Here is a 27,985-nt window from a genome sequence, read left to right as displayed (position 1 = left end):
AACAGTGCTACACAACTATTTTAGTGTTGCCAATGCATATTTTCAAAGATTGAATGAATCTATAACATATCTTTCAGAGGCATAAAAATGGAACAAAAATGAATTGCTTACCGCCTAAAAGTAATGATTATCTTTTAAATCAATTATTTGAATCTGACATGGTCTAAAATGTTGCAGATAACTAGGCCGCAATACCCAGCTCCTCTCACACCATGTTTAATTCATGCAGAAATCCTAACAATGGATAGTAACGACAGAAATCACTTCTACTTCTGTGGTGCAAGCAAAAATAATATTGTCCAATTCACCTGAGTTGCAATGTTGGTTGGCAATAAAGTTATTCTTTCTACAGTTGGTAAATGTGTAAAATGTGCATAGTTGTTGCTGGAACTCAATTGATAGAGCCTGTATCAAAGACTGTATCAGGCAGATAGCAAATCTTATTCCACTGAGCTATAATTTTCAGTGAACTTTGAGTAGAGATGCTTTGTGTAAGTTGACAGTTGTGAGTTACTCCGTTCCTGATGGTGTATTTGGTTGTTGCAAGATTTAAAGTGTACTTTTGACAAGTTTGATCTGATCTGTAGTCGTTTTTGTTCCCTTTGGGTGATCTTTAAATTTTGTGTTTATTGAGTGAGTGCAGTTCTGCATGCACCAGAGCAAATTCACACTTCATTTGAACATACATCTTCCCCAAATTGCAATTGTTGTTTCCCTTAGAGTTTATTAGGGGCTCTGCATAAAACAATGTTGACTTTTTAAATTTTAGCTCCTCGACATAAAGTGACTTGAAACCAAATGTAGTTTTGCCACACTTTAAGTAATCTCATATACCTAAAGAAAAGACAAGTAAAGGCATTAAAACCTGTTATTGATTCTCTTCTAGAACAAGGTGCTCTGACACTGACGCATTTATATCTTTAAAGCTAACAAATCTGGAGAATGGCGCTTTGTTCAAGATCTGGAAGCTGTGTGTGATTCCAGTTTTGACTGATGTTAACTCTAATTTGGCCACATTGCCTCATGATTCTAAATTTTACACAGTGGTGCATTTTGTTTAGCATTATCTGTTAGTATTGTTCCTACAAAATAGCCTCAGAGGTTTTGACCGTGTTGACCTGATGGGGGCATGTTTCTTCTGAGAGACCATGTGAACAGACTCTATTTTCCTCCTGAAAGTTTTGACTGAAAGAGGTCACAGAACATCGCTGGCCTAGCTGTCAGTCTTGGGTCACTTCCTTGGGGACATTTTGGACAAGTGGTTGTCTCCTCCACATACCAAAGCAGAGATGTGCTCCCTTTGCAGGCATTGGACACATGGATCCACTGACATGGACTTTGTCGTTTTTGCTGCTACTCTGATTTCAGCATCAGAACCCCTTCAATGCACTGAGCACATGACATCTGCATTCAGAGACTTGAAGGCTGCTCTCACATTTGCACCAGACAGTGATCTGACTTTTTCAGAGACATGGCTCTCATTATCACCTGTTGGCTCGGTATTCATCTAAGCTGCCTCCTGTAATGCAGGGGGTGCCAGTCTATTTGTGAGCTGTTACAGTCACGGCTATTGTTATGGACTTCAGCTGTGAAGTCTTTGCTATATCAGATCTGTATTGCACATTCTGAACACTTCTGTCACCCCAGCACATGACAGCTGCTCCAAATCAGGTTACAATGTGAGCATTCTGTCTAACTTTAATATCACATTCAGCTACTGCTCCCATTGATTGACTTTGATGATAATTACACATGATTGTGAACCACTAGTGATACAGACAGAGGTGGAAGAAATACTCTGATCCTTTATTTAAGCAAAAGTACCAGCATGAAAACATACTTAAAGTACACATTATGCAGAACGACCCATTTCAGAAAAATATATGTTATATTATTGGATTATAATTGAGACATTAATGTGTTCTTCACTTTAATGTTGCACCTGGTAAAGGTGGAGCTTATTTTAATTAATTCATATACTGCTGGGTAGCTTGTGAATTTCCCCCAGAGAATCAATAGTTTTATCTTTTCTATAATAATACATAATCTGAATCTGTAAAGATATTAAATAAAGGTAGTGCAGTAGAAGTATAAAGTAGCAGAAAAAGGATCTCAAGTCAAGTACAAGTACCTCAAAATTGTACTTAAGTACAATACTTGAGTTAATGTACTTAGTTACTTTCCACTACTGGATAAAGATACATCATCTAGGCCAGATTTGAAGCAAGCCCTATTCTAATTTCTGATTATTTTCTTTTGTGATGACTCAGCTGAGAATCTCAGACACCGAATATCTTTCAGTTTATGCTGTTACTACAGAAACAGGTGTAGTGGAGGCGTATGGTTTCCTTGAGGGTTTTAGCTGAGGGCCAAACTGTCACCATTTTATGTGATTCTAAATATGCTTTTGATTTTATGACGTTATCTAGTAAACCTATCCAACATTCAGCACTTGTTATCTAATTAAATCCATTTCGTTGTCTTCACAGTTGGCCATTGTAAAATGCATTGCACACACCCAGGTGATACTGATTCTGTTAATAGATATTCTGTTTCTAAAAGTAATGCGCTAGCTAACAATGCAAATAAATAATTAATGTATCTCCATGTGTTAGTCTAGGTGACACACGGTTTCACACATGTAGGAAAAGGGGGGATAAATGAGGTAATCCTTTGCAATAGTTTGCACCAGGCATCACACATATCTCATAGAAAAGACAGTTCAGTGAAGGCTGACCATTTGGAACTGCCATCAGGTACCTTTGTAATAATGACCTGCTCTGAAAGTAAGAATGACAAAATTGTAAAAAGATCTTTTTCCTTGTTCCTCTTTGTCAGAGTGGTATTGCAAAATTGCCACAACAATCTGGGTTTGTTTCTTTGTTTCCTGCATCATACTGTCCTCCGTCCTCCTTCTACACAAGCTGATCTGCGCCAGAAAGTCTACCTCCCCAGAGAACAGTTTGTAATCGACTCCCGAGGTGAGAAGACACTGTGAAGAGACAAGGGACCAGAAACTGGTGGAACCAGAAGAGCGGGAGTTGAACACAGTAACAGATTTACAGGCTGAATAGGTGCAGTTAAATGAGTGATGATTTAATTATTTAATTAGAGGCTTACACCCATTTCAGGCAGGCAGTGACTGAATAAACCATGGAAGCAGTCCACGAAGGCAAACAAGTCCACAGGCGCAAACAAATAATCAGAGTCCAGAAATAAATCCAAAAACACAGGAAACAGAGGCCGGGACGCTCAACATAGGAACAACGTGCAAATGACAAACTGACACTGAACTAAGGAAAAACTCAGACTAAATACACATTTAGGTAGGAGAGACATTGAGACACAGGTGCAATTAATCAGGGTGGGGCAAACAATCTAAACTGTTTAAATATTAACACTACAATAACTATTCTACTATATATATATATAAAAAAAATTCTACGTGGTCTTGTGCCTCTCCCCGCCCACCCAAACCCCTCTCTCTCTCTCTCTCTCTCTCTCTCTCTCTCTCTCTCTCTCTCTCTCTCTCTCTCTCTCAAAACCTAACACACCAGCTGCGGATTGAGTCATGAGTCTGGTTCTGTCCAAGGTTTCTGCCTCTTAAAGGAAGTTTTTCCTTGCCACTGTCAAATGCTTGCTCATGGTGGGATTTGTTGGGTCTCTGTAAATAATATTATAAAGAGTACAGTCTAGACCTGCTCTATAGGAAAAGTGCAATGAGATAACTTCTGTTATGAATTGGCGCTATATAAATAAATAAATTGAAAGGGTGTACATTAGCACAGAAATAATTCACAACTGGTGCCAACGGTCTGCTGGACAGATTCTCCGAGCCCAAACGTACTCGCTTGGGCTTTGTATAGGACCCCACAGCAGTGAAATGGCAGATTTTCCAACCCAGAAATAGAGGAGAAACTTACCACCGAGGGCCCAAGGCCGGGCCCGCTGCGGATGTATCAGTTCTGGTAAGTTTTTAGCTCGAGATGCCTTCCTCTGGGGATAATGTCCATGAAATTCTTTTATGCGTGGATATAAAAGTAAGAGTGACCAGGCTAACCTAGCCACCATACTAAAAACAAACCTGTCCAAGCTAGGTTAGCAGTCGTTGTGGCAATCCAGTAGCTGAAAGCCAACTTTAGAATACTTAAACCTCAGATCCAAATGTCTGATGGTTAAATATTTGACCCTATTTTTGAACATATACGTAGACATAATACATCACAAAATAAAGTTTGTACATGATACCCTGTTCTTAGAGGATTTGAATGAGGAAAAATGGGGGGAAATGGAGAAACAGGGGAGAGGAAAGTGAGAACAATGAGACAAGTTTTTAAATCAGGAATCAGAAGGAGAAACCATCATTACCCATCTTAGGATAGGACATACAGGACTCAATCAAACACTAAATTAATAAAAATGGATTATATCCACATTGTAATCAGCCAAAATTCGTTAAACGTGTGCTACTGTAATGTTGTGTCTATGATGAGAAACAAAGGGAACTATATTCGTTGGAGGGAATCATTGGAAATATAAAGATACTTAATTTACTACTCAGAAGAAAAACGATTTAGCAGAGAGAATTTAGTTTTTGTCAACCGGCTACACGACTTCACAGAAGTTGGATTGGTCTAAAGCCTGGGAAACGACACTAGCGAATTGGTGGTTTGGCATAATCTGATTTGTGACTGGATGAGAATGGCAAATAGTAGTGGATTGTTGGAGGATGACGATATGGAGATGGATTGGACACAAATTGTGAGTGGTAGGAAAGGAGGAGGAGGGAGGAAGGATAATAGAGATAGCCAGTCGACTGGCTGCGGGGAAACGGGTATTAGAAGAGGAGGAGGAAGTGCGAGATGTCAGGAAAATGATTATGATGAAGGAAATTAAGGTCATTCTTAAATTTAAGGTGGGGAGCGAGATAACATCGATTAGTCCAATAACTAATTGGATGGCAATTGGGGATATAGAAATGGCAAAGGTGTTGCGTAATGGCAGTTTGTTGGTAAAGTGCAAAAATGTGGAGCAGAGAAATAAAGCGATGAAACTGCAAACAGTGTGTAAAAAAGAAATAATGGAAAGAAGGATAGTTGGTGAGAGGAGAGGAGAGGAGCTAGGGGAGTGATAACAGGAATCCCCATCAGAGAAAAGGAAGAACTAAGGAAAAGTGATGAAAGGAGGAAAAATCACAGGAATTAGACGGCTGCAGGCCTTCAGGAATGGGGGAAAAGTGGATAGTGAGTCAGTACTGCTTCAGTTCAATGATGAGGTGCTTCCTGGAAAAGTGATGGTAGGCTACATGAGCTTTAATGTAAGAGAATATGTTCCTCCTCCGATAAGATGTCATAAATGTCGGTATGGTCATACGGCCAGTGTATGTAAAGGAAAGCAAAGATGTGGAAGATGTGGAGGAGAACATGCTTATGGAGAGTGTGGAAGCAATGTTCAGGTTAAATGCTGTAACTTCAGAGGAAACCACACAGCAGCGTATGGTGGCTTCCACCGTCAGGAAGCAGGCAGTGGAGATTCAAAGAGTAAGAACAGAAAGTAACATATGCAGAGGCTGTGAGGATGTGTAACAGTGAAAGAAGAGAAGAGGGAGTCAACCAAAGTCATCCTGAAAGAAATGTAGGAACAGCACAGATACATAGGGACAACACAGGAATATCAGTAGACAGGTTAGTGCTGTTTTTAGCCTACGTCATAAACTGCTCAGAGCAAGTAAAAACCAAGACAGAAAAAATCTAAATCATAGTAAAGGCAGTGGCAAAATTCCTAAATATGAAAGATTTATCGTGGGAAAAGATACATGCTGACCTTAGTCAGGGAGAAGGGACCTCAGAGACAGCGTCTCAGATCATACCATAATGTTATTACTGTTACAATGGAACGCCAGAAGTCTGATAGCAAATGGACAGGAGTTTAAAGGCTATATTGATAAGTTAAATAGGAAACCAGATGTCATATGCATTAGGAGACATGGCTCAAGCCAAATCTGGAGTTCATTATTAACGGACATACAAGCATACGCCAAGATAGATACAACGGAAATGGTGGAGGGTGTGCGATATTTATGCAAGAAGGTATAAAACATAGACGGTTAAGTACAGTACAAGAAATGGAAGTAGTAGTAGTTGAAATTTGGTGCAAGAAAGAAAGTATGAGAATAGTAAACTTATATAACCCATGCAAACAACTAGAAAAGGTAAAACTAGAATCAATACTGGAACATTGGAGAGGTAATGTCATCTGGTGTGGAGACTTCAATGTGCACAGCACAGTATGGGGTGAATGAGAAGATTTAAATGGAGAAATCGTAGAGGAACTAATGGACGAAAAGGAACTGGTATGTTTAAATGATGGATCAGGCACAAGGGTAAATTTGGTGACGAGAACAGAGTCAGCAATAGATCTTACTTTGGTATCGCAGTCTTTGGTCGGGGAAAGTAGTTGGAAGTACTTAAAGGAAGCACTACAGGGAGTGATCACTATCCTATATTCACAAGTATGGGAGTAGAAAGGGAAGTAGAACAAGATGAGAGAGAAGGAAGATGGAATTTTGAAGAAGCAAATTGGAACAAGTATAGAATAATAACTGAAGGGAAATTAAAAGAGGTAAATATGAACCAGACAATTGATGACCTCAATGCAGAAATAAACTGTATTATAATAGGAGCAGCAGAAGAGTCAATACCAAAAAGAAATGGTAGGAAAAGGAAAAAGATAGTTCCGTGGTGGACACAAGAATGCAATTCTGCAATAAAAAATCGAAATAAGGCCTTTAAAATCTTGAAGAAAACACTTTCTCATTTTCAGAATCTTACTGACTATAAAAGAAAGCAGGCAGTAGTTAGGAGTACAGTAAAGAGAGGGAAAAGGGATTTTGGGGAGAGGTATTGTGACTCGCTAGGAAGGACTAGACCGAGTATGGGGGATGATTAAGAGGATGTCTGGAAATAGAAAAGAGTATGGATATCCTATAATGAAAGATGGGGGGAAAGTAGTAATAGAAGGTAAGGAGAAAGCAGAGTTGTTAGCAAGGACATTTGTTAAGGTACATAGTACTGAAAATTTGAGTAATGAGGAAAAGAAACAAAGAGATAGAACATTAGGAAAAAATGTAGAATCTCTGCAGGATGATAAGGAAGACAGAGGTGCAATCAATATGTTGTTTAATATAAGAGAGCTAAATAATGCATTAAGAAAGGCTGGGAAAACAACGCCAGGGAGAGACCAAATAAGTTATTGTATGCTAGGAAACTTAAGTGATAGGAGTAAAGGAGTATTATTAGGATTATATAATAAAGTATGGGAAGAGGGGTGTTTGCCAAGTCAATGGAAAGAGTCAGTTATTGTCCCTATATGTAAGCCAGGTAAGGACCCAGGACTAGCGGAAAGTTATAGACCGATTGCCTTGACGTCACATGTAGGGAAAATTATGGAAAAAATGATAAATGAAAGGTTAAGGTTTCTTATAGAGACCAAAGATCTGTTAAAGAATTACCAAAGTGGATTTAGAAAAGGAAGAAGCACAATTAATCCAGCTCTGTGTTTAGAAAACGAAATTAGGAAAGCTCAAATGAATAAAGAGAGTTTAGTAGCTGTATTCTTTGATGTTGAGAAGGCGTGTGACATGTTGTGGAAGGAAGGGTTAATGATCAAGTTACATCAAATGGGAATAAGAGGGAGAATGTGTAGATGGGTTTAAAACTTCTTAACAGGGAGGTGGATATCAGTAAGGGTAGGAAAAGAATATATTACCAAGTATTTGGTGGAAAATGGAACTCCTCAAGGGAGTATAATCAGTCCGGTTCTGTTCTCAATCATGATAAATGAAGTGTTTAGTAGTATAGATAGGTCTATTTGCAGATGACAGAGTTATGTGGAAAAAGGGAAGGAATATAGACTATGTAGTCAGGAAAGTGCAAGAGGCAATAATGAAAGTAGAGGGCTGGGCAATGGAGTGGGGTTTTTGTTTTTCAGTGGCAAAGACAAGGGCAGTATTTTCACAAAAAGGAAAATTCAGGACCAGATTAAACTTGAACTCTATGGAGAAAGTTTAGAGAGAGTAGAACAGTTCAAGTGTCTAGGTACCTGGTTCAACAAGAATCTTACCTGGTCTACTCATATAGGGAAAGTGGTTGAAAAGTGTAAAAAGGTACTGAATATTTTAAGGTGTTTGAGGGGTAGAGAGGGGGGAGCAAACAGGATTTCTCTGAAAACTGTATATACTGGGTTAATCAGGGCAGTGCTAGACTATGGCAGCATAGTTTACCAATCAACGTCAAAAACATTATTAAAGAAGTTGGATACAATATCAGGCCTTGAGACTGCTGTGGTGCCATAAAAACTACTCCAGTTTCAGCCCTGCAGGTGGAAATGAATGAAATGCCACTGGAAATCAGAAGAACCCCATTAGCGCTAACATACTGGGCAAACTTAAAGGGCCACAAGGAGAGTCGCCCTACTCAGAAGGCGTTAAAACCACGGCAAGAGAAGGAAAAACGACAGATCAAGAGCTTCGGCTGGACGATAGGAAATACAGCTAATGGAATAGGGATAGGGGACATAATGTCAAGCCCCACGGTACCGTTCTCTGTAGTCCCACCTCGGTTATTAGGAGAGATAAAGGTGGACCTGCACCTTCTGGAAAGGAAGAAAGAGAGAAACATAGATAGGAACCAAGTCAGCAGATATATAGAGGGAAATTACGCTGAGTATATTAAAATATACACTGATGCATCAAAAGTAGAAAGTAACAGAGTAGGAGTTGCATTCATAATCCCAGATTTAAATTTAATGTCAAATAAAAGAGTTAGTAACAACCTTTCAGTATTCACAGGGGAAATGTTGGCTATTCTTTTAGTCCATGAGTGGACAGAAAGCAGCAAACCAGACAAAGTTCTAATAGGTTCAGATTCTAGTAGTGCGTTAACCAGTTTCAAGAGTATACAGTCAGAAGCAAGACAGGACATGCATAATTAACGTAGAAATGAATAAGAAATGGCAGGAAATTTGGAACAGGGAAACAAAAGGTAGGCAGTACCATAGTGTCCAAAAGAAAGTAGGAGGAATGAGGGAAACCAGTAGATCAAAAGAAGAAGAAGAAGTAGACATTATCTCGAGGATGAGGTTTGGGCATATTGGTCTTAATAGTACACTGAAGATAACTGATAAACATGGGACTGGTCTGTGTGAGTACTGTAACATACAGGAAACTGTAGAACATGTAATTATCAATTGTCCTAGGCACAGCAGGAAAGGCAGATACTAAAACACAAACTGGGAAGAGATCGCATTAAGTTCGGGTTAAAGGAGTTACTCCAATTGAACTCAGGGCGTGGGGCCACAGGGCAATATTTAGAAGACTTTAGGGTTAGGGTTAGGGTAAGACCATTCTGAGCCACACTCCAGTCCGGTAGGTGGCGGTAATGCGCCTGTTAGTTAGTTTGTCAACCAGAAGAAGAAGGTTAATTTCCGGGATAAACAAGGACATGTGTTAAATAACTATCCTTGTGAATCTTGGTTTATGTCTCTACTCTTTAACACCTTTATGCCTATCACTGGTTTTGGATTACAGGCCAGCTGTTAGGGGTTTTATTTAAACGCACACTGTTATTAACTGTTAGCTAGCGTTTATCGACTTCATGGCGGCTTGTGCTCATGTCTCCAAAGTCCGCTCATTGTACAAGAGGATCCTGGTCCTGCATCGGTTCCTGCCGATAGATTTAAGAGCCCTCGGTGACCATTACGTGAAAGACGAGTTCAGAAGACATAAAAGTGCATCACCCAAAGAGGTGAAGAACTTCATGACAGAGTGGGAGGTAAAACATTTCACGCTCACACAGCGCACTAACCAAATCCAATTAAAATATCTTTCAGTTTAAAGTTTCCTTGAACGTTGTTGAGGGCACCTTGCCGTTATACACCTCATTTGGATCCAAACTTTGATCCATTTTACAATGAATGTAACGTTACTAAACGCCACATCTTCCAGCAGAATGTAGGCTACAGCTTCATTAGTTATTGGTTAAGTTAGCCAAGCTGTTCTGTGAATCTATAGAGAATTAACCACAAGACTCTGTCAATTATTTAGATGTATCAAGTCATGTTTTACGATATTTTCATATTTGCATAGTAATAAGGATGCATTCAATTTGAAGATTTTAAAGGAAATTTGGCTTGACATTCCCTATGAGCAAGAGAACACCTTCTGGTTCTGTTCTTGCTCAGTGGGTGTCAGGGCCTAGCGGGGATTTCTTTTAGAAATAACCACCTCATTTTATTTTTCCAGTTAGCTATTCAATTATATTTTCTATCTGTTTTCAGATGGGGCAGTTCTTTCAATGAAATTCTAATTACTAAACTTTAACTACAATAACTGTCTCAGAACTTTCTTCATAATTAGTACTAGATCACACAGTTTTTTCCAGGATATGTAAATTATGAACCTGTAAAATATTACTGTTTTTACTGTAAATTACTGTTTTATTTCCCAAAATAAGGGTCTACATGCTGTTTCAATGCCCTCAGCACGCTGCTAGGAATAGTTCTGTAAAGTCCTGATGGAGAAAGTACTTTAATCAGCCTATAAAATACCCACAATTATGCAAGGTTTCAATTGTAGAAAATACGATTCCCCTTAGTTGCTAAAACCCCCAAGTTTCCCTGAAAATGAATGTCAGTGTTGTCACTGGTAGCTACTGTCTCACCCAAAGTACTCTGACTTGACCTGACATCAGTAATGTTATCTTTGAGGGCTGTGTCAGTCCATCACCACATGATGGCAGAGCAGCTTCAGTAAACAGTAAGGTAACATTAAGGGACTGTTGGAGGTGAATGTAAACTGTATATTCAGAGTTGGGTTCTAGTTTTCACCCACACGGTCACAGTGTAAATCTTGTTACTGCTGAACATGGGTTATTGTTGGGCCAAAGGTAGTCTATAAGTGACAGATCAGGTTTGAACCTTAAAGGAGCCAGTTGGCATCCTCAGACTGTCAGGTAAGATCTGTGGGGAAAGTGAAACTCTGTTTTCACCCTGAGGTAAGGGTGAGTCAGATCTCTGAAATGTAACTGTAAACAAGACCTGATGTTTGTCTGAGCCCCACCTGTCCTATTATTTTACAGTAATTTGTAGTAATTGCATTAGTTGCATTAGCCTGTGTCTACCTGCCCAGGGACTGCAGATGGAAACTAGCTAGCAGCTAAATCTGGTACAATATATCTTTTCTCCTTGTGTGTGATGTGTGTACATATATATATACTGTATGTGTGTGTGTGTATTGTATTATATATATATATATATATATATATATATATATATATATATATATATATATATATATATATTATACACACACAAAGTATATATGCAATAGTAATTACTTTGTAAATAATTATGCAAATAGTAACGAAGTAATATGACTCTTTAAACACTCAAACACACTGTAATGAAAAGAAAAACTTTATTTCATAATTAAATACAGTATGTCTTAAAGTTGGATCATCTTGGCCAAAATGATCTAATTATGTTGATAATGAAATATTGAGCTTGAAGGTTCATTGATGTTGGAAATAGTAGTTTGACAAAAAAAAAAACTTAATACAGGGTGTAATTACTGGAAATTTTCCAGAGCTTTCCACCCCATTGAAATATTGTATTATAATGATAAAATAATATATATTGTATACATAATTCAAATAGTATAAAACACATGTAAAAATGTACCTTTCTTGAATTAGCAAATCTGCATCTTCTTCAACAGCATACCACTGGTCTAGTCCAATAGTGTCTATTGCCTGCCCCTTGTGGAGATATACAGTATAGCTACAGTATATTGATTATCCCAGGCCTAGTCTGATGTAAAAGCTTGCTCTAGCCTGGGAGAAACCTCGGATTAGAGTTAGACCATGGTGACTCTAAAATCTTGTAATTAATATAAGCCTAACACCAGCCTCAGAAGACCTACCTGGATTCATGTGCTGATGGGGGATCAGTATATTTGCAACACGTCCTCTAGTTGCCAAAATAATTTTAACCATGAGAGCATGCCTGGTCTTTTTTTTGCCACTATGGGAGAGAGCAAATGTTTTCCAGAACAATTACGCACTGCTGGGGGATGGTAAATCACCCATCTGCAGGTAATTTCTCTAATGAAGTAGATGGTGATTGCAGCTGGAATCCTGAGAGGTCTCTTTGTCATTGCAGTTGCTGTGAAGCCACCGGGGAGGAGGCAGTCACTTTCATTATGCCTCACCATATCAGGATGCATTGTTTTCAAATCCAGAGTCCATTTAAATTGGTCCCATTCAGGGGACGAGTGGCTTTTGTCATATTTACACACTGCTTTGGCTGTATTTCAAATGGAAACATTTCTAGGGAAACGTAGTTGGACCAAAACCACTGGGAGGCATCTATGTCTGAATTGGCTTGGAAATGTACAGAGAAATGATAATAAGGTCCCTGTCTAATTACTGTATTATCTAGCCAAACAAAAACAACCAAAAGCCAAAGTTGTCCATAGTAAATTGGTGTGAAAAACACCTAAGCTGTACTGCTGGCCCAATGCAGACAGATACTCTCATAGCAAGAGCTTTAATAGCTTTTTGTTTTAATGGGTTCTGGTCTAAGGCCAAGAGAATGCATTTTTAATTTTGATCTTGAGCTGAAAAAAAGGGCTGCAGAGAGAGTAGCAGCTATTGGGGGTTCAAGGGGGGAAAAAAATTAAGAAAGTTAGGAAAATATCAATGATAGCCTTATTACTATATATAATAGAAGAAATCTCACACAGTTAGTAGTTTTTTGTGAAATGTCCTTGAGCTAAATATTAATTGAATGTGAATGTACATACAGTACATTTAGGAATTATTCAGACCCCTTAAATTTTTTCACATTTTGTTATGTTGCAGCCTTAAGCTAAAATCGTTTAAATTTTTTCTTTACCTCATCAATCTACAGTCAATACCCCATAATGAAAAAACAAAAACAGGATTTTAGAAATGTTTTCAAATTTATTAATAAGGAAAAACTGATATCACATTGACATAAGTATTCAAACCCTTTGCTTTGAAATTTAGCTTAGGTACCTCCTATTTCTCTTCATCATCTTTGAGCTGTTTCTACACCTTGATTGGAGTCCAACTGCGGTAAATTCAATTGATTGGACATGATTTGGAAAGGCACACTCATGTCTATATAAGGTCTCACAGCTGACAATGCATATCAGAATAAAAACCAAGCCATGAGGTTGAAGGAACTGGCTGCAGACCTCAGCGACAGGACTGTGTTGAGGCACAGATATGGGGAAGGCGACAAATAATTTCTGATGCATTGAAGGTTCCCAAGAGGACAGTGGCCTCCATAATTCTTAAATGGACGAAGTTTGTATGACCCTAACCACACAGCCAAGACAACGCAGGAGTGACTTAGGGACAACTCTGTGAATGTCCTTGAGTGGCCCAGCCCGAACCCAATCCAACATCTGTGGAGAGATCTGGAAATGGCTGTCCACAGACAGTCCCCATCCAGATATCCATATAAGAGGTTCTGCAGAGAAGAATGTCAGAAAATCCCCAAATCCAGGGGTACAAAGCTTATCGCATCAAACCCAAGAAGACTCGAGGCTGTAATCAGAATCATCAGAATCAGAAATACTTTATTGATCCCCGAGGGGAAACTCTTTTGTTACAGCTGCTCACTATCACGTCAGCGCACACAGGAATAGAAGTTCTAAGCAAATCAAAATATAATACACTATAATACAGGCAAGATAAATTAAGTACAAAGTACATATAAGTATAAAATTAAAATAAGTGTAAAGTACAAAGTGGTTTTACCGGTTGGTGATAAGTATGTACTGTATAATAATACAATAATAATACAATGTTATAATATAAGTAATAAGTAATAATGCATGTACTGTCAAATTAAGTGTAGGTTATTAAGATGATTGTGAGACGGTGCATATTGCACAGCAGTAATAAAAGTATGAATAAAAATCAATAAACAGGGAATATTAAACTGAAAACAGAGTATATTGCATAGCAGTATTAAACAGAGAATATTGTACAATTATTTCAAGTATCGCAGTGATGTTACTGGTCCAATGTCCAGTTTAATGATTTAGGGTCATACAGACTGACACTTAGAGGGAGGAGTTAAAGAGTTTAATGGCTTCCTGTGGCGCTCTGTGGTGCTTTTTGGGGGGATGAGTCTTCCGCTGAAGGTGCTCCTTTGCTTGACCAGCACGTCATGGAGCGGGTGGGACACACTGTCCAAGATGGCGTGTAGTTTGGCCAGCATCCTCCTCTTTGACACCACCGCCAGAGAGTCCAGCTCCACCCCCACAATGTCACTGGCCTTACGGATCAGTTTGTTGAGTCTGTTAGCGTCCGCTACCCTCAGCCTGCTGCCCCAGCATGCAACAGCATACAGGATAGCACTGGCCACCACAGACTCATAAAACATCTTCAGCATTGTCCGGCAGATGTTGAAGGACCTCAGCCTCCTCAGAAAATAGAGGCGACTCTGGCCCTTCCTGTAAACAGCTTGAGTGTTCTTAGCCCAGTCCAGTTTATTGTCCATGTGTACTCCCAGGTACTTGTAATCCTCAACAATGTCCACACTGACCCCCTGGATGGAAACTGGGGTTAGTGGTGCCTTGGCCCTTCGTAGGTCTACAACCAGCTCCTTAGACTTTGTCGCATTGAGCTGCAGATGGTTCTGCTCGCACCATGAGACAAAGTTCCCCACCACAGCCCTGTACTCAGTCTCATCACCACCGCTGATACATCCCACCACAGCAGAGTCATCAGAAAACCTATGAAGGTGGCAGGACTCTGTGTGGTATCTGAAGTTTGTGGTGTAGATGGTGAAGAGGAAGGGAGAGAGGACAGTCCTCTGAGGTGCCCCAGTGTTGCTGACCACGCTGTCCGACACACAGTACTGCAGACGCACATGCTGTGTTCTGCCAGTCAGGTAGTCAACAATCCAGGACACGAGGGGGGCATCCACCTGCATCGCTACCTGCTTTTCATGCTGCAGGGCTGGCCGGATGGTGTTGAAAGCACTGGAGAAGTCAAAAGACATGATCCTCACCGTGCTTACCGGCTTGTCCAGTTGGATATAGATGTGGTTCAGCAGGATGATGATGGTGTCCTCAACTCCCAGCCAGGGCTGGTAGGCGAACTGAAGGGGGTCCAGGAGGGGTCTGACCATGGGCCGCAGCTGTTCCCGCACCAGTCTCTCCAGGGTCTTCATTATGTGGGAGGTCAGTGCCACCGGTCTGTATTCCTTGGAGCCACTGAGACGCGGTGTCTTCGGCACAGGAACGAGGCAAGATGTCTTCCACAGAATAAGGACCCTTTGAAGACTCAGGCTCAGGTTGAAGACATGTTGAAGGACTCCACATAGCGAAGCACATCAAACTACACTCGTGGAACTCTGTCTGACTCCAGGCTAACGCCGTTAGCTTGTCCATTTTATTCGCCAATGATCTCACGTTGCCTAGGACGAGAGAAGGCAAACACGGCTTAAATCTCTTGTTCTTAAGTCTCTTTCGTCTGCACCCCTCTCTCTTCCCTCGCTGCTTCATTAAACTCAGCATCCTCGGTGTGTCCTCCTCCAGATCTCAGTGGGGACATCGGTTGTCTTGGGCGCCATGCCGCTCGGCTTCAGCATGATCAGCTGTTCCCTGGTGTAAACAATGCGGCCAAACAGCTGTTCTGCAGTGGTGCCCTGACTGAGTAGCAGGAGAAGAAGTTACGGAGCTACGGCAACAGGCAGCATGCACGTTTGCGCATGCGCACTCTAATCACTGCCAAAAGTGCTTCAATTAATTACTGAGTTAAGGGTCTGAATACTTATGTCAATGTGATTTTTTAATTTTTTTCTTTTAAAATAAATTTGCAACAATTTCTAAAATCCTGTTTTCACTTTGCCATTATGGGGTATTGAGTGTAGACTGATGAGGGTAAAAAATGAATTTAAAAGATTTTAGAATGGCTGCAACATAACAAAATGTGAAAAAAGTGAAGGGGTCTGAATACTTTATGAATGTACTGTCTAAGCAGGCAGAAAGAGTTTGAATGTCATAGAAAAAAAACAGTGTACCAAACTAGAGTTAGTTGATATCAGCTAATATTAGCTTATTGCAGAAATGTGGCTATCAGCATCAGTAGCGTAGCCAGAATTATTGTGATGCGTGGACCTTGCATATAATTGGGTGGCTCAAGGAAAACTTAATTCTGTAAGTTTGAAACAAGCCAGGAAGAAACAAGTCCTCAATCCTGTCCAGTTAAATCATGTACTGAATAAAAGAACTCTATTAAGATAACAGGTGGGTCATTACGCACAAGCGGATGTCACATTTTTCATTACTGGCCCTTGAACATGGGTTGTTTTGGGGCCCCAGGCAGTCCCCAAAGTATATACACATATGGACTTTTCCATACTTCCAGCAAAAAATACAAATTAACATACAAGTTATACCAAATTTCAGGGGCTCTAACATAAACCTAAATCTGATATATGGCAAGTATGACAAGCCAAGGTTGCAATGTGTTGCCTTCTTGAGATGCCAAAATGGTGACTCATTCCTAGGACCATGAAAATTTCTGTCTATATGTGGGCATTTGGTGTGCAAGTTACAAGTTCTTTCCATGTTGTCTTCATGTTTAAATTGAACAAGATATGAGGCTTACTATACAAAACCGACTACCCATGCATAGAACTGTATTTAGCAATGAAGACGGAAACTGAAATGATAACTCATAATAAATGTAATGTTTAATCAATCACACCTGATGCTAATAATCAGATGTACCAGAGAGGTTTCAGTGCTCAGTATATGCATGGGTAGTCGATTTGGCATATTAAGCCTCATATCTTGTTAAATTTAAACATGAAGACAGCATGGAAGGAACTTATAACTTTCAACTCAAAATTCAGTGAAAATATTTAACAGAATATATTTTTGGTCTGAAATAGTATATAAAAAAGTTCGAACAAAATCTAAGATGTAAAAAAAATCTGTATCTGATTTGACACACAGTGACCCAGGTATCAAACGCAAATGTAACATTACTGTAATATTCTCATAAGACTAAATAAAGTCAAAACATAGACACGTACATAATACAACACAGTGTAGCAGCAACTTATGTTCTAAACAAAGTGCTTCATAAACAGAAATATAAAAACAGGCCAAAACTGCAGATGCCACAGACCAGCCAATCACTGTTTACATGTTGGGAATGAATTTAGTTTTGGCTGACACACTGACTCATTTATAGCTGAGAGGCCACTTCTCATCTATGACCTGGGCCGGATGCTGTCTCAGTGGTACCAGGGGCTTTTGAAGCAGGTGAGCCAGGCTCAGCGTGCTGTGAGCAGGGCTGGAGAGAGGCATCTTCTGCTGTATAGCCTGGCTTGTCAGTTTGGAGATTAGGGGCACGTCACCTGGCTGGCTTTGAGAATGCCCCTCATTTTCTCCACGTTTTGTTTCGCCATGTTTACATGGGCACTTTGAGAACTGTTTTGCCTTTACACAAGTTAGCTTAATCACCATAAGTTTTCTTCTACAGTATAAGTTTGACTTGATGAGACATGTTGCCTGCTGTTGCGGCAACTTTATTTCATTCATACATGCACCCTGGATTTCTCTGTCAAAGCAGTAGGTTACTGTCTGCAGAGAGAGGGGTCCCTCATGAAGCCTTGCAACTGCTGAATGACGTCCCTGTTGCTTTTCAAGTGGTTTATACAAGTCCCCAAAGAGGTTTCCCATCGCACCCAGGGCAGCTGTCTTTTCTTACTCTACTCTGTGCGTGCAGTCATTGTTGGATTATCTCTCATTCTCAGTTATCTCTTGTGATAAGCTTTCACTGACTTGTTTTCTCTGTTCAGATTAAAGATGGACTAAGAGTTAGAGCTGGAGGTCCAGAAAGGACTCTTTGTTGAGAAGCATTCGCTCCCTGCTCTCTTTACTGTTGCACTTTTTCAAATTTGCCATCATCCTGCCTGTGAAAATAATATTCATTTATCCCTATACCACACGCTATTTCGCTTTAAAAGATTGATGATATTGAACCACCTAATCGTGGTCATTTGCAGTACCAGTATTTTTGTCGTCTTAGCGAATAAGTATTGTTGTACTGTATAGGCTTAGTCTTAATATTTAATAAGAAATAAAAGTCAAATACCTCTCACTTCTCTGTAGGCTGGTTTATGCGATGTATCAGGAGTGCTCCGCTGAGATATCATGACATGCTGCCCTTTCCACCGATGCCTACGCTGTGGGGTAGGCATCGGTGGAAAGGGCCTGAGTGGCCACTTCGAAAGGTTTCAGTGTTTTAGTGTGTCTTTAATTTGCTCAACCATATACCACTCGGAGTACAGCTTATTTTAAAAGATGACATAACTGCTTCACGGGAGATTTCATCAAATTCATCCATGAATGGTGCTCTCTACAATATGCTCAGCTGTGTGGCTTCCTCTCAGCTCCTTTGTCCACTGAACATAATTGACAAGCTCCCATGGGGCTGAGACACAGTAAGCTCTGACTTTCACATGAGCATGTGTGGCAAGCGATGTCCATCCGTTGGTGGTCAAAGAGCGTGTCCCATCCGTCAGTATAGTCTATATATTTTCACGTGATGTTATACAACTACACGTGTCTTAATGTAAAAATTCCAAGTTGCACCACAATCTTGGGACATTTTGGGAAATATGCTTATGCTGAGAAACAGCTAGCCTGGCTCTGTCCAACGGCACCAAAATCTGCCTACAAGCAACTCTAACGCTGATCTCACAGCACGGCTGCTGTCATTAACCTGTATTTTTATTTTTATTTTGTCTGACGATGTTTAACAGGCCATCTAACTCCCTCCCTCGCTTTTCTTCTTTTGTCTCTTTCTAGTTTTGTGTGTATGTGTGAAGACAATTAGTGAGTTTTACAGGATTTTTTTGTTTGCTTTTTACTGACTTCAACACGTCTTGTTTGTTTAATCTGTACAAAAAGTTGTGGTTAGACGATAAGATAAGTCAATCTCATAAACAGCTCCCCAGATGCTTGAAGATCTAACAAGTCTATATGTTTTCCACATTTTACAGGTTCATTAACATTTCCTCCAAGAACATTAAAGCAATGCATGTGGTACATTCCTGTACTTGCTGAAATGAAAGGTATAGGAAACTTGATTTAGAATTGCATTCCATCCAAATTTATATGTAGAAATACATGTGATGTACTGTGCAAAAGCATTTAAAGTTACAGAAAACATCAAAGAATCACCAGAGTTTATTCAGACTTTTGTCATTGAAGTCCAACACAAACGCTCTCTCCTGTCTCCCTAGTCCTCTTTTCCTCTCTGTCCATTCTTTCCAAAGGAGCCAAATTTTCACTGCATTTCCACTTCCTCAGAAAAATAGAGTGGGAACAGACGAGGAGCGAGACTCAAAATGAAATTACAAGCACTGAGTTGTTCAGTATGTAATCCATTTATTTCAGAGGTACCCATGGGTGTTTTCTGCTCCTAATAAATCAACTCTGTTGGGCCAAACAAGCTCTCCCCAAAGAGACAGAGAGAAATGTTTTTGTGAGGAACAAAGGAACAGCTGAGGGAGCATTGTAAAAAAGACAATGAAGAGATGTTGACATGATTGCAGAAAAACACCTGTATGTGACGCACTATATGAGCTGCACTGAGTCAAAGAGTTCAAGTTTGTTCAAGTTTGACCCCAAGCTGGGCTCACTAAAAGATAAATAGAATGTGAGGCCACATACTCTTGTAGCTGTGATGAATTAATTTATTTAGATAAGAAACCAACATTTTGACAAGGCTGTTGTCCAGGTTTGACTGAAGCTAATAGCTGTAGGCCACTGCTTGTGCTGCTAAAGGTCAAGTCAGTTTTATTTATGTAGCCCAAAATCACAAATTAGCTTCCGAGGGCTTTGCATACACAACACCCTCCATCCTTACAGTAGAGTTCAGTAAAGGAAGGATCAGATTTTGATCAGCTTTATTTTAGCAGATACCAATCCATTAAAATATGAGCCTACACAAACCAAATACAAAAATGTATTGAAATAAACTTGTGGTTGAAACCAAAGAAAAGAATTATCCATTATGACACTGTCCTACCATGACTATATGACTTGGGTGACTCTCCCAGAAAAGGCGCAAGCCACTTAGAGCCAATATTGACTTATCACAGATATAACGTATCATACTATGCGTTATCCCACAGGAGCCAGGATAAAACTGTCTCCATTTTAGTATATTTAGCAGACAGAAAGGGCTGTGTTAACATATAGTTGTCACTGCAAAGTTTCCCCAGCAGAGTGCACTGTTACTACATTAAGAAGCAGAGTCAAATGACGGTATGGTTTTAATGTTAATGAGCCATTAAAGTACAGCTGGTGTAAGGAAATGTAACAGCCACCTCACTAATGGTTAAAACTATAAACCAGCACAAAACTACCAACATAAACCACCATGTTCTGATCAGACACATTACAAATACTAACAAAAAGCAACATTTGGAACATAAGGCAGCTAACTTAACCAACTGCTTCCAGCACTAGGCAGTGCATGCTGGGAAATGTGGGCCGTCTCTATTGCATGTTCATGGTAAGTTGCTAACTAGTTTGTGAAATACATTGCTGGAAAGTTAATAAACAGTGAAATCATCAGTTTTCTATTTCAATATAACTCTAATATAACCCTGTTCCTGACACCTGTCATGTCACTCGTGCTTATCACAACTGTTTGCTGTATTAGCGAGGTAGCTAGTCAGCTATAGTTTGTAAGTCAGTAGCAGATTGAAAGGATAGCGTCAGAGCATCTCTTCATCATTCTGCAGCTCATGCTATGCTATAGGAATACATGGCTCAGTAGAGCTGTGACTCTCAGCCTGGCTACAGTGCTGAAAAGAGACCCGGTGTTCTTATTTTCCTCTATTAATGATGAGTAGTAAGCTGCTCTGGATTACGGAGGGCCGTCCTGTATGGTTTAAGACTATCTTGCCAGACTAAACGAGATTCTTCCACATTAGTGGAATGCCATTTCCTTTAACTTTTTGCGATGTTTGCATTAAGTTGCAGGTTTGGGGGTTATACCATGGAGCTAACCTTCTTTTTTATTATATAATAAAATTATATTTTATATTTTTGTTATAATTTAGTTTAGGTTTAGGGCTGATTAATAGGCTTGAGTCGAAGATGGCTGCAACTCCACCTCCTCGGCCGGTGCCCTGAGGAATGTGAGTATTAATATGACTGGGCGGAGTGGATTCATTTAGGCTAACATATTCTTCATGACCCGGCCAGGTTTCAGTCAGACAAAATAAGTCAATATGATAATCTGATATTAAATCGTTCACTAATACAGCTTTAGATGATCTGATGTTTAAGAGTCCACATTTAATTCTCCTATTTTGTTGTGCTATTTCAGCGTTTCTGTTTAGGTTTTTATGTATAACTCCTCTTCTGTTAATTTTTGGTTTTATTAATTTAAGTGGTCGGGGGGGCAGATACCCTCACTAAGGAGTTTTGGGTGGGTAACTGCTCTGGAAGCATAGAGAAGCGTGTAGGACTGCAACTCTGCCTCCTGGTCTCAACTCTGAGTTGTCATGGTTTAAGTCCGCTAATAAACCCGGCCAGATTTCCAGATATGAGAGCTGCTCCATCCACAGTTGGATGAATGGTGTCTGTCCTAATCAGACCAGGTCTTCCCCAAAAAGTCCACCAATTATCTACAAAGTCTACATCATTTGCTGGACACCACCTCGACAGCCAGCAGTGGAATGAAGACATGCGGCTAAACATGTCATCACTGGTCAGGTTTGGCAGGGGACCAGCGAGTCCGACGTTGTCTTTGCATATGTACACACAGACTCAGCATTTTAGTGACCTCTGATCGGCGTAATCGGGAGTCGTTACCGCAGACGTGAATAACAATCTTACTGTATTTACGCTTATCCTTAGCCAGCAGTTTTAAATAAGATTCAACGTCGCCCGCTCAGGCCCCAGGAATACATTTGACTATGGCTTCTGGTGACACTAGCTTCACGTTTCTCAAAATGGAGCTGCCAATAATCAGAGTTGGTTTCTCAGCAGGTGTGTTGCTGAGTGGGGAGAAATTAGAAATGTAAACAGGTGGGCTTATGCTTAGGGCTATGCTTCCCTCAGACTATCACCCAGCCTCCCTGGTTTCCCATGGGAAAGGCTAACAGGAGCTACCTCTGGTTGGTCTGCAGCAGCAACTGGGGGCTTGCTAACAGCAGCTAATGATTGAGTTCTCATGTTTTGAAACTGCGTTTTCAATTCACTAAGTCTCGCCTCCAACACTACAAATAAACTACATTTATTACATGTCCTATTACCACTAAAGGAGGCAGAGGAATAGCTAAACATTTGACACACCGAGAGAGAGAAGCCATCGCTAGCTGCTAAGCTAAAGAACAGTAGCTAGCAAAACTGAATAGTGTGTAAACTGTGGGATTATTGAGAAAGTCCCTAAAAGGAGAGAGCTATGAGTGCTTGAGCAGAACTAGTGTAAGTTTAAATGTATAGCGGATAATTAGCCGCTGTAATGAATAACTTATTTTCATTCCAGCTCAAAAATTCATTATATTGGCCACCATGTCGGTAATCGGTGAACGTTTCCCCTCTAAAATCTGTATCAGTATCGGTCTCAAAAATCCCATATCAGTTGTGCTCTACTTTTTTCCTTTAGGATTCATCAGATTTTCTTTGGATAAAACCAAAGTGATGATGTTACCAGAAGCCTTAACATAGCTCAATCAGTGACGTGGCAGACCCGTGTTAATGTTACAGATTCAGAGGCAATAAGAGTGAGAGAAGAACACACTAATTTACCCACCTTGACTTTTCCAGTAAGTCCTTGAATGATAAAGTAAAAAGTATGAGCACAAGTGAGCCAAACTGTTGGAGTATTCCTTTAAGCTGTAACCCTCCTGCCTCGGGGAGGCTATTTTCCCTTGGCAAATGTTCAACATAATTACATTATGTGCAGGAAAAAGCCTCTCAGATAAATGGCTTGTTAATGCTTACCGTGAGAGCGTTCCAAAAACCCAAGATGCTTTGTGAATGGGCAAAAACCAGACAATTCACTGTGTGGGCTGAGGTTAACTAGGCAGTTCATTTTGTAGGAAGAGGAAATCTATGTGTACAAATGGCCCTGATTGATATCAATGCTGTAAATTGGAGAACATATCCAAAACTATACAATAAACATTAATCTTTAATTTTTTCCATTCAAAGATTAACTTTTGTAATAGACTAGGTGAGAATTAAAACTGTGCTGTTATTTCCTGTTGGAGAATCTATGACACTAACGCAGCTCTGCTACATCTGACACACAGCCACTTCAGTCAGTGTCAACTATCACTTTGTTTTTATTCTAAGAACATCTGTCTGATCTTGAAGGAAAAAGTGAAGTAAAGCTTGCCAAATATCACCGAGGGTAAGTGTAAGCCAGACATTATATCTGATTACTAATTTCTTGCCTCGTCGAATTTTACTGTGGCAATGTTGTTGTGTCCCCAGATCTCAGTAATGAAGGGGGCGGGGCTCTATTAGAAAAAGGTGATATCACATACAGTAATGCACCGATCAGAAACATTTTGAATTTGAATGACATTTGGTGGGTTGTTTGACAGTCCTGATGAAACAGATTTGTTTTTGAGTGTTAAACTTTTAATAAGGGGTGGCTGTGGCTTAGAGGTAGAGCAGGTCGTCCACGACACTGAACCCCAAATTGCTTCTGAGGGCTGTGTTGGGAATGATTAGTTTCTTTGTTCTAATGAGCAGTTGGCACCTGCCATTAGTGTATGAATGTGTGTGAATGGGGTGAATGACATGTAGCGTAAAGTGCTTTGAGTGGTTGGAAGACTAGAAAGGCGCTATACAAGTACAGTCCATTTACCAATAGATAACATAAGATGTTTGTTAGGTTTTTTTTTTTTTTTACTTTGATGTTGCAAAGTCATGAATGATTAATGTTTTAGGGAAATACTTAAGAGTTGAAGCCAAGTTATCATGGGCTTTAATATAAATTTCAATGCATGAAAACAGAACTAAAGTTCAAATATTGTTGAAAACACACCAGTTAATGCACTTTAATATATCAGTTTGAAGTTCAAAAACCAACTGCATCAGTTTGAGAATCAACCCTCCACTACACTATACAAACATTAAAAGTAGAAAAGGGCCGGTTTTGACTGGCTGAATTTATCATATTTATCTAAGCTTTCATTTCTGCAGCAATGAAGTGTCATTTACAGTAGTGTAGCCAGAACGAAAACTTGATGTGCCAACAGGTGAAGCACAAAGTAGCTAAACCACTGTTTTGTTAGGTATGCTCAAAATAAACGTTGTTGCATGAGTCCCATAACCTACCCTGCATTCCAGGTACAAAGTCTTGCAACAATGTAACAAAGAGACTGCAACATTCTGCAGCAATCTTGCAACAACCTAGAGGAGCATCGAGAGTGAGGTTGAGAGCACATAGCCTGTGCACAGGCTGAGAGACTGGATTTTTTGAGAGAGAATTATGTTTCCCCAAGCGGCTATCGGACCCGCCTCCGAGTCCTACTGCTGAATTTGAGTAGGAGCCCAAATTAATAAGTAGGATCTATATTAATGACTATTAAAGAAGTGCAACGGCAACCACCCTTTCAAACCAATAGGCCTTACTGAGTTCGAGTAGTATGGAAGAAAATGACTGCTTTAAAGACAAAAACTAAATACAACAACCTCACCTCATCCTGATTTCGAAGCACTCTGAGCGTACGCACATGCGATGTCTGCCGTTCGGGAACAATAAAATCCTGGCTATTGAGCAAATATGATATCTGTGCCTATGTGACAGGTCATTGATGGCTGAAGTTTGAACTAGTGCCTTGGTCTAAGATTTACATTTATTTAAAATAATAAGGCTGGTATTATTCTTTATTTGTCAATAAACCCCTTAAAAAGACCAAAACCAACAGTGTGTTAGTCTATCTCTCAATACTTTCTCATAGGAATGCCGCGAGTAGTCAACGTAATCAATTAAGTCGACTCTGAGAATGCGTCAACATCAATATTTTTAACCGACGCATGGTTTTTCATTGTTTTTCTTCAATATCGCTAAGTAAATGCTGCATCATGACGACAGCGCAGCGGTGCGGATGTGTTTATTTCTGCTTTAGAATGGAACGTAAACATTTTATTTCTCTGATTGACCTCTGTATGTCACTCGACCACAGCGCTCTCTCTCTCTCTCTCTCACACTAACCAAAGGACGCTTGGTGGTATCGCTATTTTTCAGCATAGATTGCAGATGTTGAAGCTGGATACATTAAATAAACCAAGCGAGGACACAACTGGGAGAGTATGACAGTTTGGTCCATGAACTGGTTTACTGACTGTGGAGCTGTTCGACCTGTCTGATTGCTGGACTGGCCACCGCAGCGTGACGTCGGGTTGCGTTTCTGAAACCACAGTGTTGTCTATTCATTAGTAAGGAGAGCTTTTTAATAAATGTTTGTCCTTGTAGCTGTTTGATATAAAGCCATAAAGTCGTCTGCCTGCTCCCTTAGAAATTCCATTGAATAAGGGTTTGAGAAAATGTTTAGGTTAGAATCTGGGCTTATTGTATGATGACTGACGGTGCCAGTGTGTGTGTTTATTTTTATCGTGTTGGAGCTGCCAGTTTAAACCTACAGTTTTGCACTTTAATATGTAAACCTTTGTTTATCCATCTTCAACCATATGTTGCAAAAGTCACACTGCATGATGTGTTTAATGAATTTGAAAGCAGAGATGGGGTGAAAGACCAGGGGCTAATGTTGTAGTTTGCCAAGCAGGAGGAAGGAGTAGGTCTCAAATGCAGACAACGGAGACAGAGCAGGTGCAGTTTGATCATTTTAATGGAAGGAAACATGCTTACACTAAAACTGGCAAGAAAAAGTCAATCACAGCAGGTATGAAACAGGAAAACAAGTCCAATGGGGAGCAGGCAAAATCCAAAAACAGGCAAGGCCCAAGGGAAACAAAGTATACAGAATATACAGGTACAAAATGCCAGGGCGCTTGACCTCAATACAATGACAAACTGACAAAGAGACAATGGAAGCACGCAGGATAACTAGACACAGGAGACACTAATTAGGGTGGAGCAAACAATCAAAACGCAAACAAAGACAGGACGTAAAACTACACAAGACAAATGAGGCAGTACACTTACAAAATAAAACAGGAAACAGCTGAACACAAACCCAAAACCATGACAGCTAAATGCTGATGTTATTCCTGTCTGTGTTTAAAGTTGTCTGTGTCTGCCCCCCCCCCCCACAGAACTACAAGGACACCCTGCAGACTCAGGTACTGGAGTCAGCGGGGGAGCGACTCCGCTCAGTCAAGTTTGGGGTCGACCTGTCAGAAGGGAAACTCAGCAACTTCCAGGAAGAACAGATAGGCCAACTGTACGAACTCATGCTGGAATCCACCAAACCCAACAGACAGTTTGACATCCAGGAGGACAGCAAGTGAAGCAGCAGGCCACAGAAATGTGCTCGGACAAAGGCAAAACCGGAAGGCACTATGATGAATTTAGACCACTAATATATTACCTCTGAGTGCTTCAGATAAAGAGTGGTACTCAAAAGCTGAGTAGAGGCTTTTAAGAATATTTGATTATATTAAAGTGCTGTGTAATATTTTTGTGTTCTTCTGCTTGTCTCTTTTACTGTGACAATAAAAAGAAGTTCCGCATGCTCCTCTGCAGGTGCATTAAGGTGGCACTAATTGGTTTCCTTTGTCAACTTGCATGAATACAATTGTGAGCTCATGGTCGTGAAGGAAAGGCACCCAAGATGTGTCTCCTCGGCAGATGCACCCAGAGCTCACATCAGCAAATCCTCTTTCAGCCTCAGTGATGATGTTGATGTTGTTGGGGTGAAGCCCTCATTATCCATTATCCATATGAACAGTTGAATCCACACAGACACAGAAGCCATGAGCTGTGTATTGTGGGGGGAGAAACGGCGGTGTTAGAGCTGTTATAAAAGTCAAATCATGATTGTTGATGCACCGATTTCCTCCCACAAAGTTCAAAAAGAAATAAACAGTAATCAGGCATGCACCGTACAAATGTAGCGATGACTACCAGGAGTCTTTGTCCTGCATCTGTTCCAAATATAATACTGATATACAGTGCATCCGGAAAGTATTCACAGCGCTTCAGTTTTTCCACATTTTGTTATGTTACAGCCTTATTCCAAAATGGATTAAATTCATTATTTTCCTCAAAATTCTACAAACAATACCCCATAATGACAACGTGAAAGAAGTTTGTTTGAAATCTTTATTAAAAATAAAAAATGAAAAAAAATCAAGTATTCACAGCCTTTGCCATGACACTCAAAATTGAGCTCAGGTGCATCCTGTTTCCACTGAACATACTTAAGATGTTTCTACAGCTTGATCGGAGTCGACCGGTGGTAAATTCAGTTGATTGGACATGATTTGGAAAGGCACACACCTGTCTATATAAGGTCCCACAGTTGACAGTGCATGTCAGAGCACGGACCAAGCCATGAAGTCCAAGGAATTGTCTGTAGAGACAGGATTGTATTGAGGCACAGTTCTGGGGAAGGGTACAGAAATTTTTTTTTGCAGCATTGAAGGTCCCAATGAGCACAGTGGCATCCATCATTCGTAAATGGAAGAAGTTTGGAAGCACCAGGACTCTTCCTAGAGCTGGCCGCCTGGCCAAACTGAGCGATCGGGGGAGAAGGGCCTTAGTCAGGGAGGTGACCAAGAATCCAGTGGTCACTCTGACAGAGCTCCAGCGTTTCTCTGTGGAGAGAGGAGAACCTTCCAGAAGAACAACCATCTCTGCAGCACTCCACCAATCAGGCCTGTATGGTGGAGTGGCCAGGCGGAAGCCACTCCACAGTAAAAGGCACATGA

At 40.2% G+C, this 27,985-nt stretch overlaps 1 protein-coding gene across 1 annotated transcript; it reads left to right on the top strand.

Annotated features, from left to right (window-relative positions):
- The first annotated feature begins 9,459 nt into the window (after positions 1-9,459).
- On the top strand, positions 9,460-26,815 carry sdhaf3 (succinate dehydrogenase complex assembly factor 3). The gene is made up of 2 exons (XM_044172380.1): positions 9,460-9,830; positions 26,369-26,815. The coding sequence occupies exons 1-2, from the start codon at positions 9,654-9,656 to the stop codon at positions 26,561-26,563; spliced, it is 372 nt and encodes a 123-aa protein (XP_044028315.1). The 5' UTR covers positions 9,460-9,653; the 3' UTR covers positions 26,564-26,815.
- The last annotated feature ends 1,170 nt before the right edge of the window (positions 26,816-27,985 follow it).

This window comes from Siniperca chuatsi, linkage group LG17, assembly GCF_020085105.1.
Source record: "Siniperca chuatsi isolate FFG_IHB_CAS linkage group LG17, ASM2008510v1, whole genome shotgun sequence".
Classification (NCBI taxonomy): Eukaryota; Metazoa; Chordata; class Actinopteri; order Centrarchiformes; family Sinipercidae; genus Siniperca; species Siniperca chuatsi.
This window is presented reverse-complemented; position numbering and strand designations above follow the sequence as displayed.

Bases quoted from the DNA above. Each gene is read 5' to 3' on its own strand.
- sdhaf3 (XM_044172380.1), top strand. From the start codon at position 9,654: ATGGCGGCTTGTGCTCATGTCTCCAAAGTCCGCTCATTGTACAAGAGG. The intron at 9,831-26,368 runs GTAAAACATTTC...CCCCCCCCACAG, and splicing joins ACTTCATGACAGAGTGGGAG to AACTACAAGGACACCCTGCA.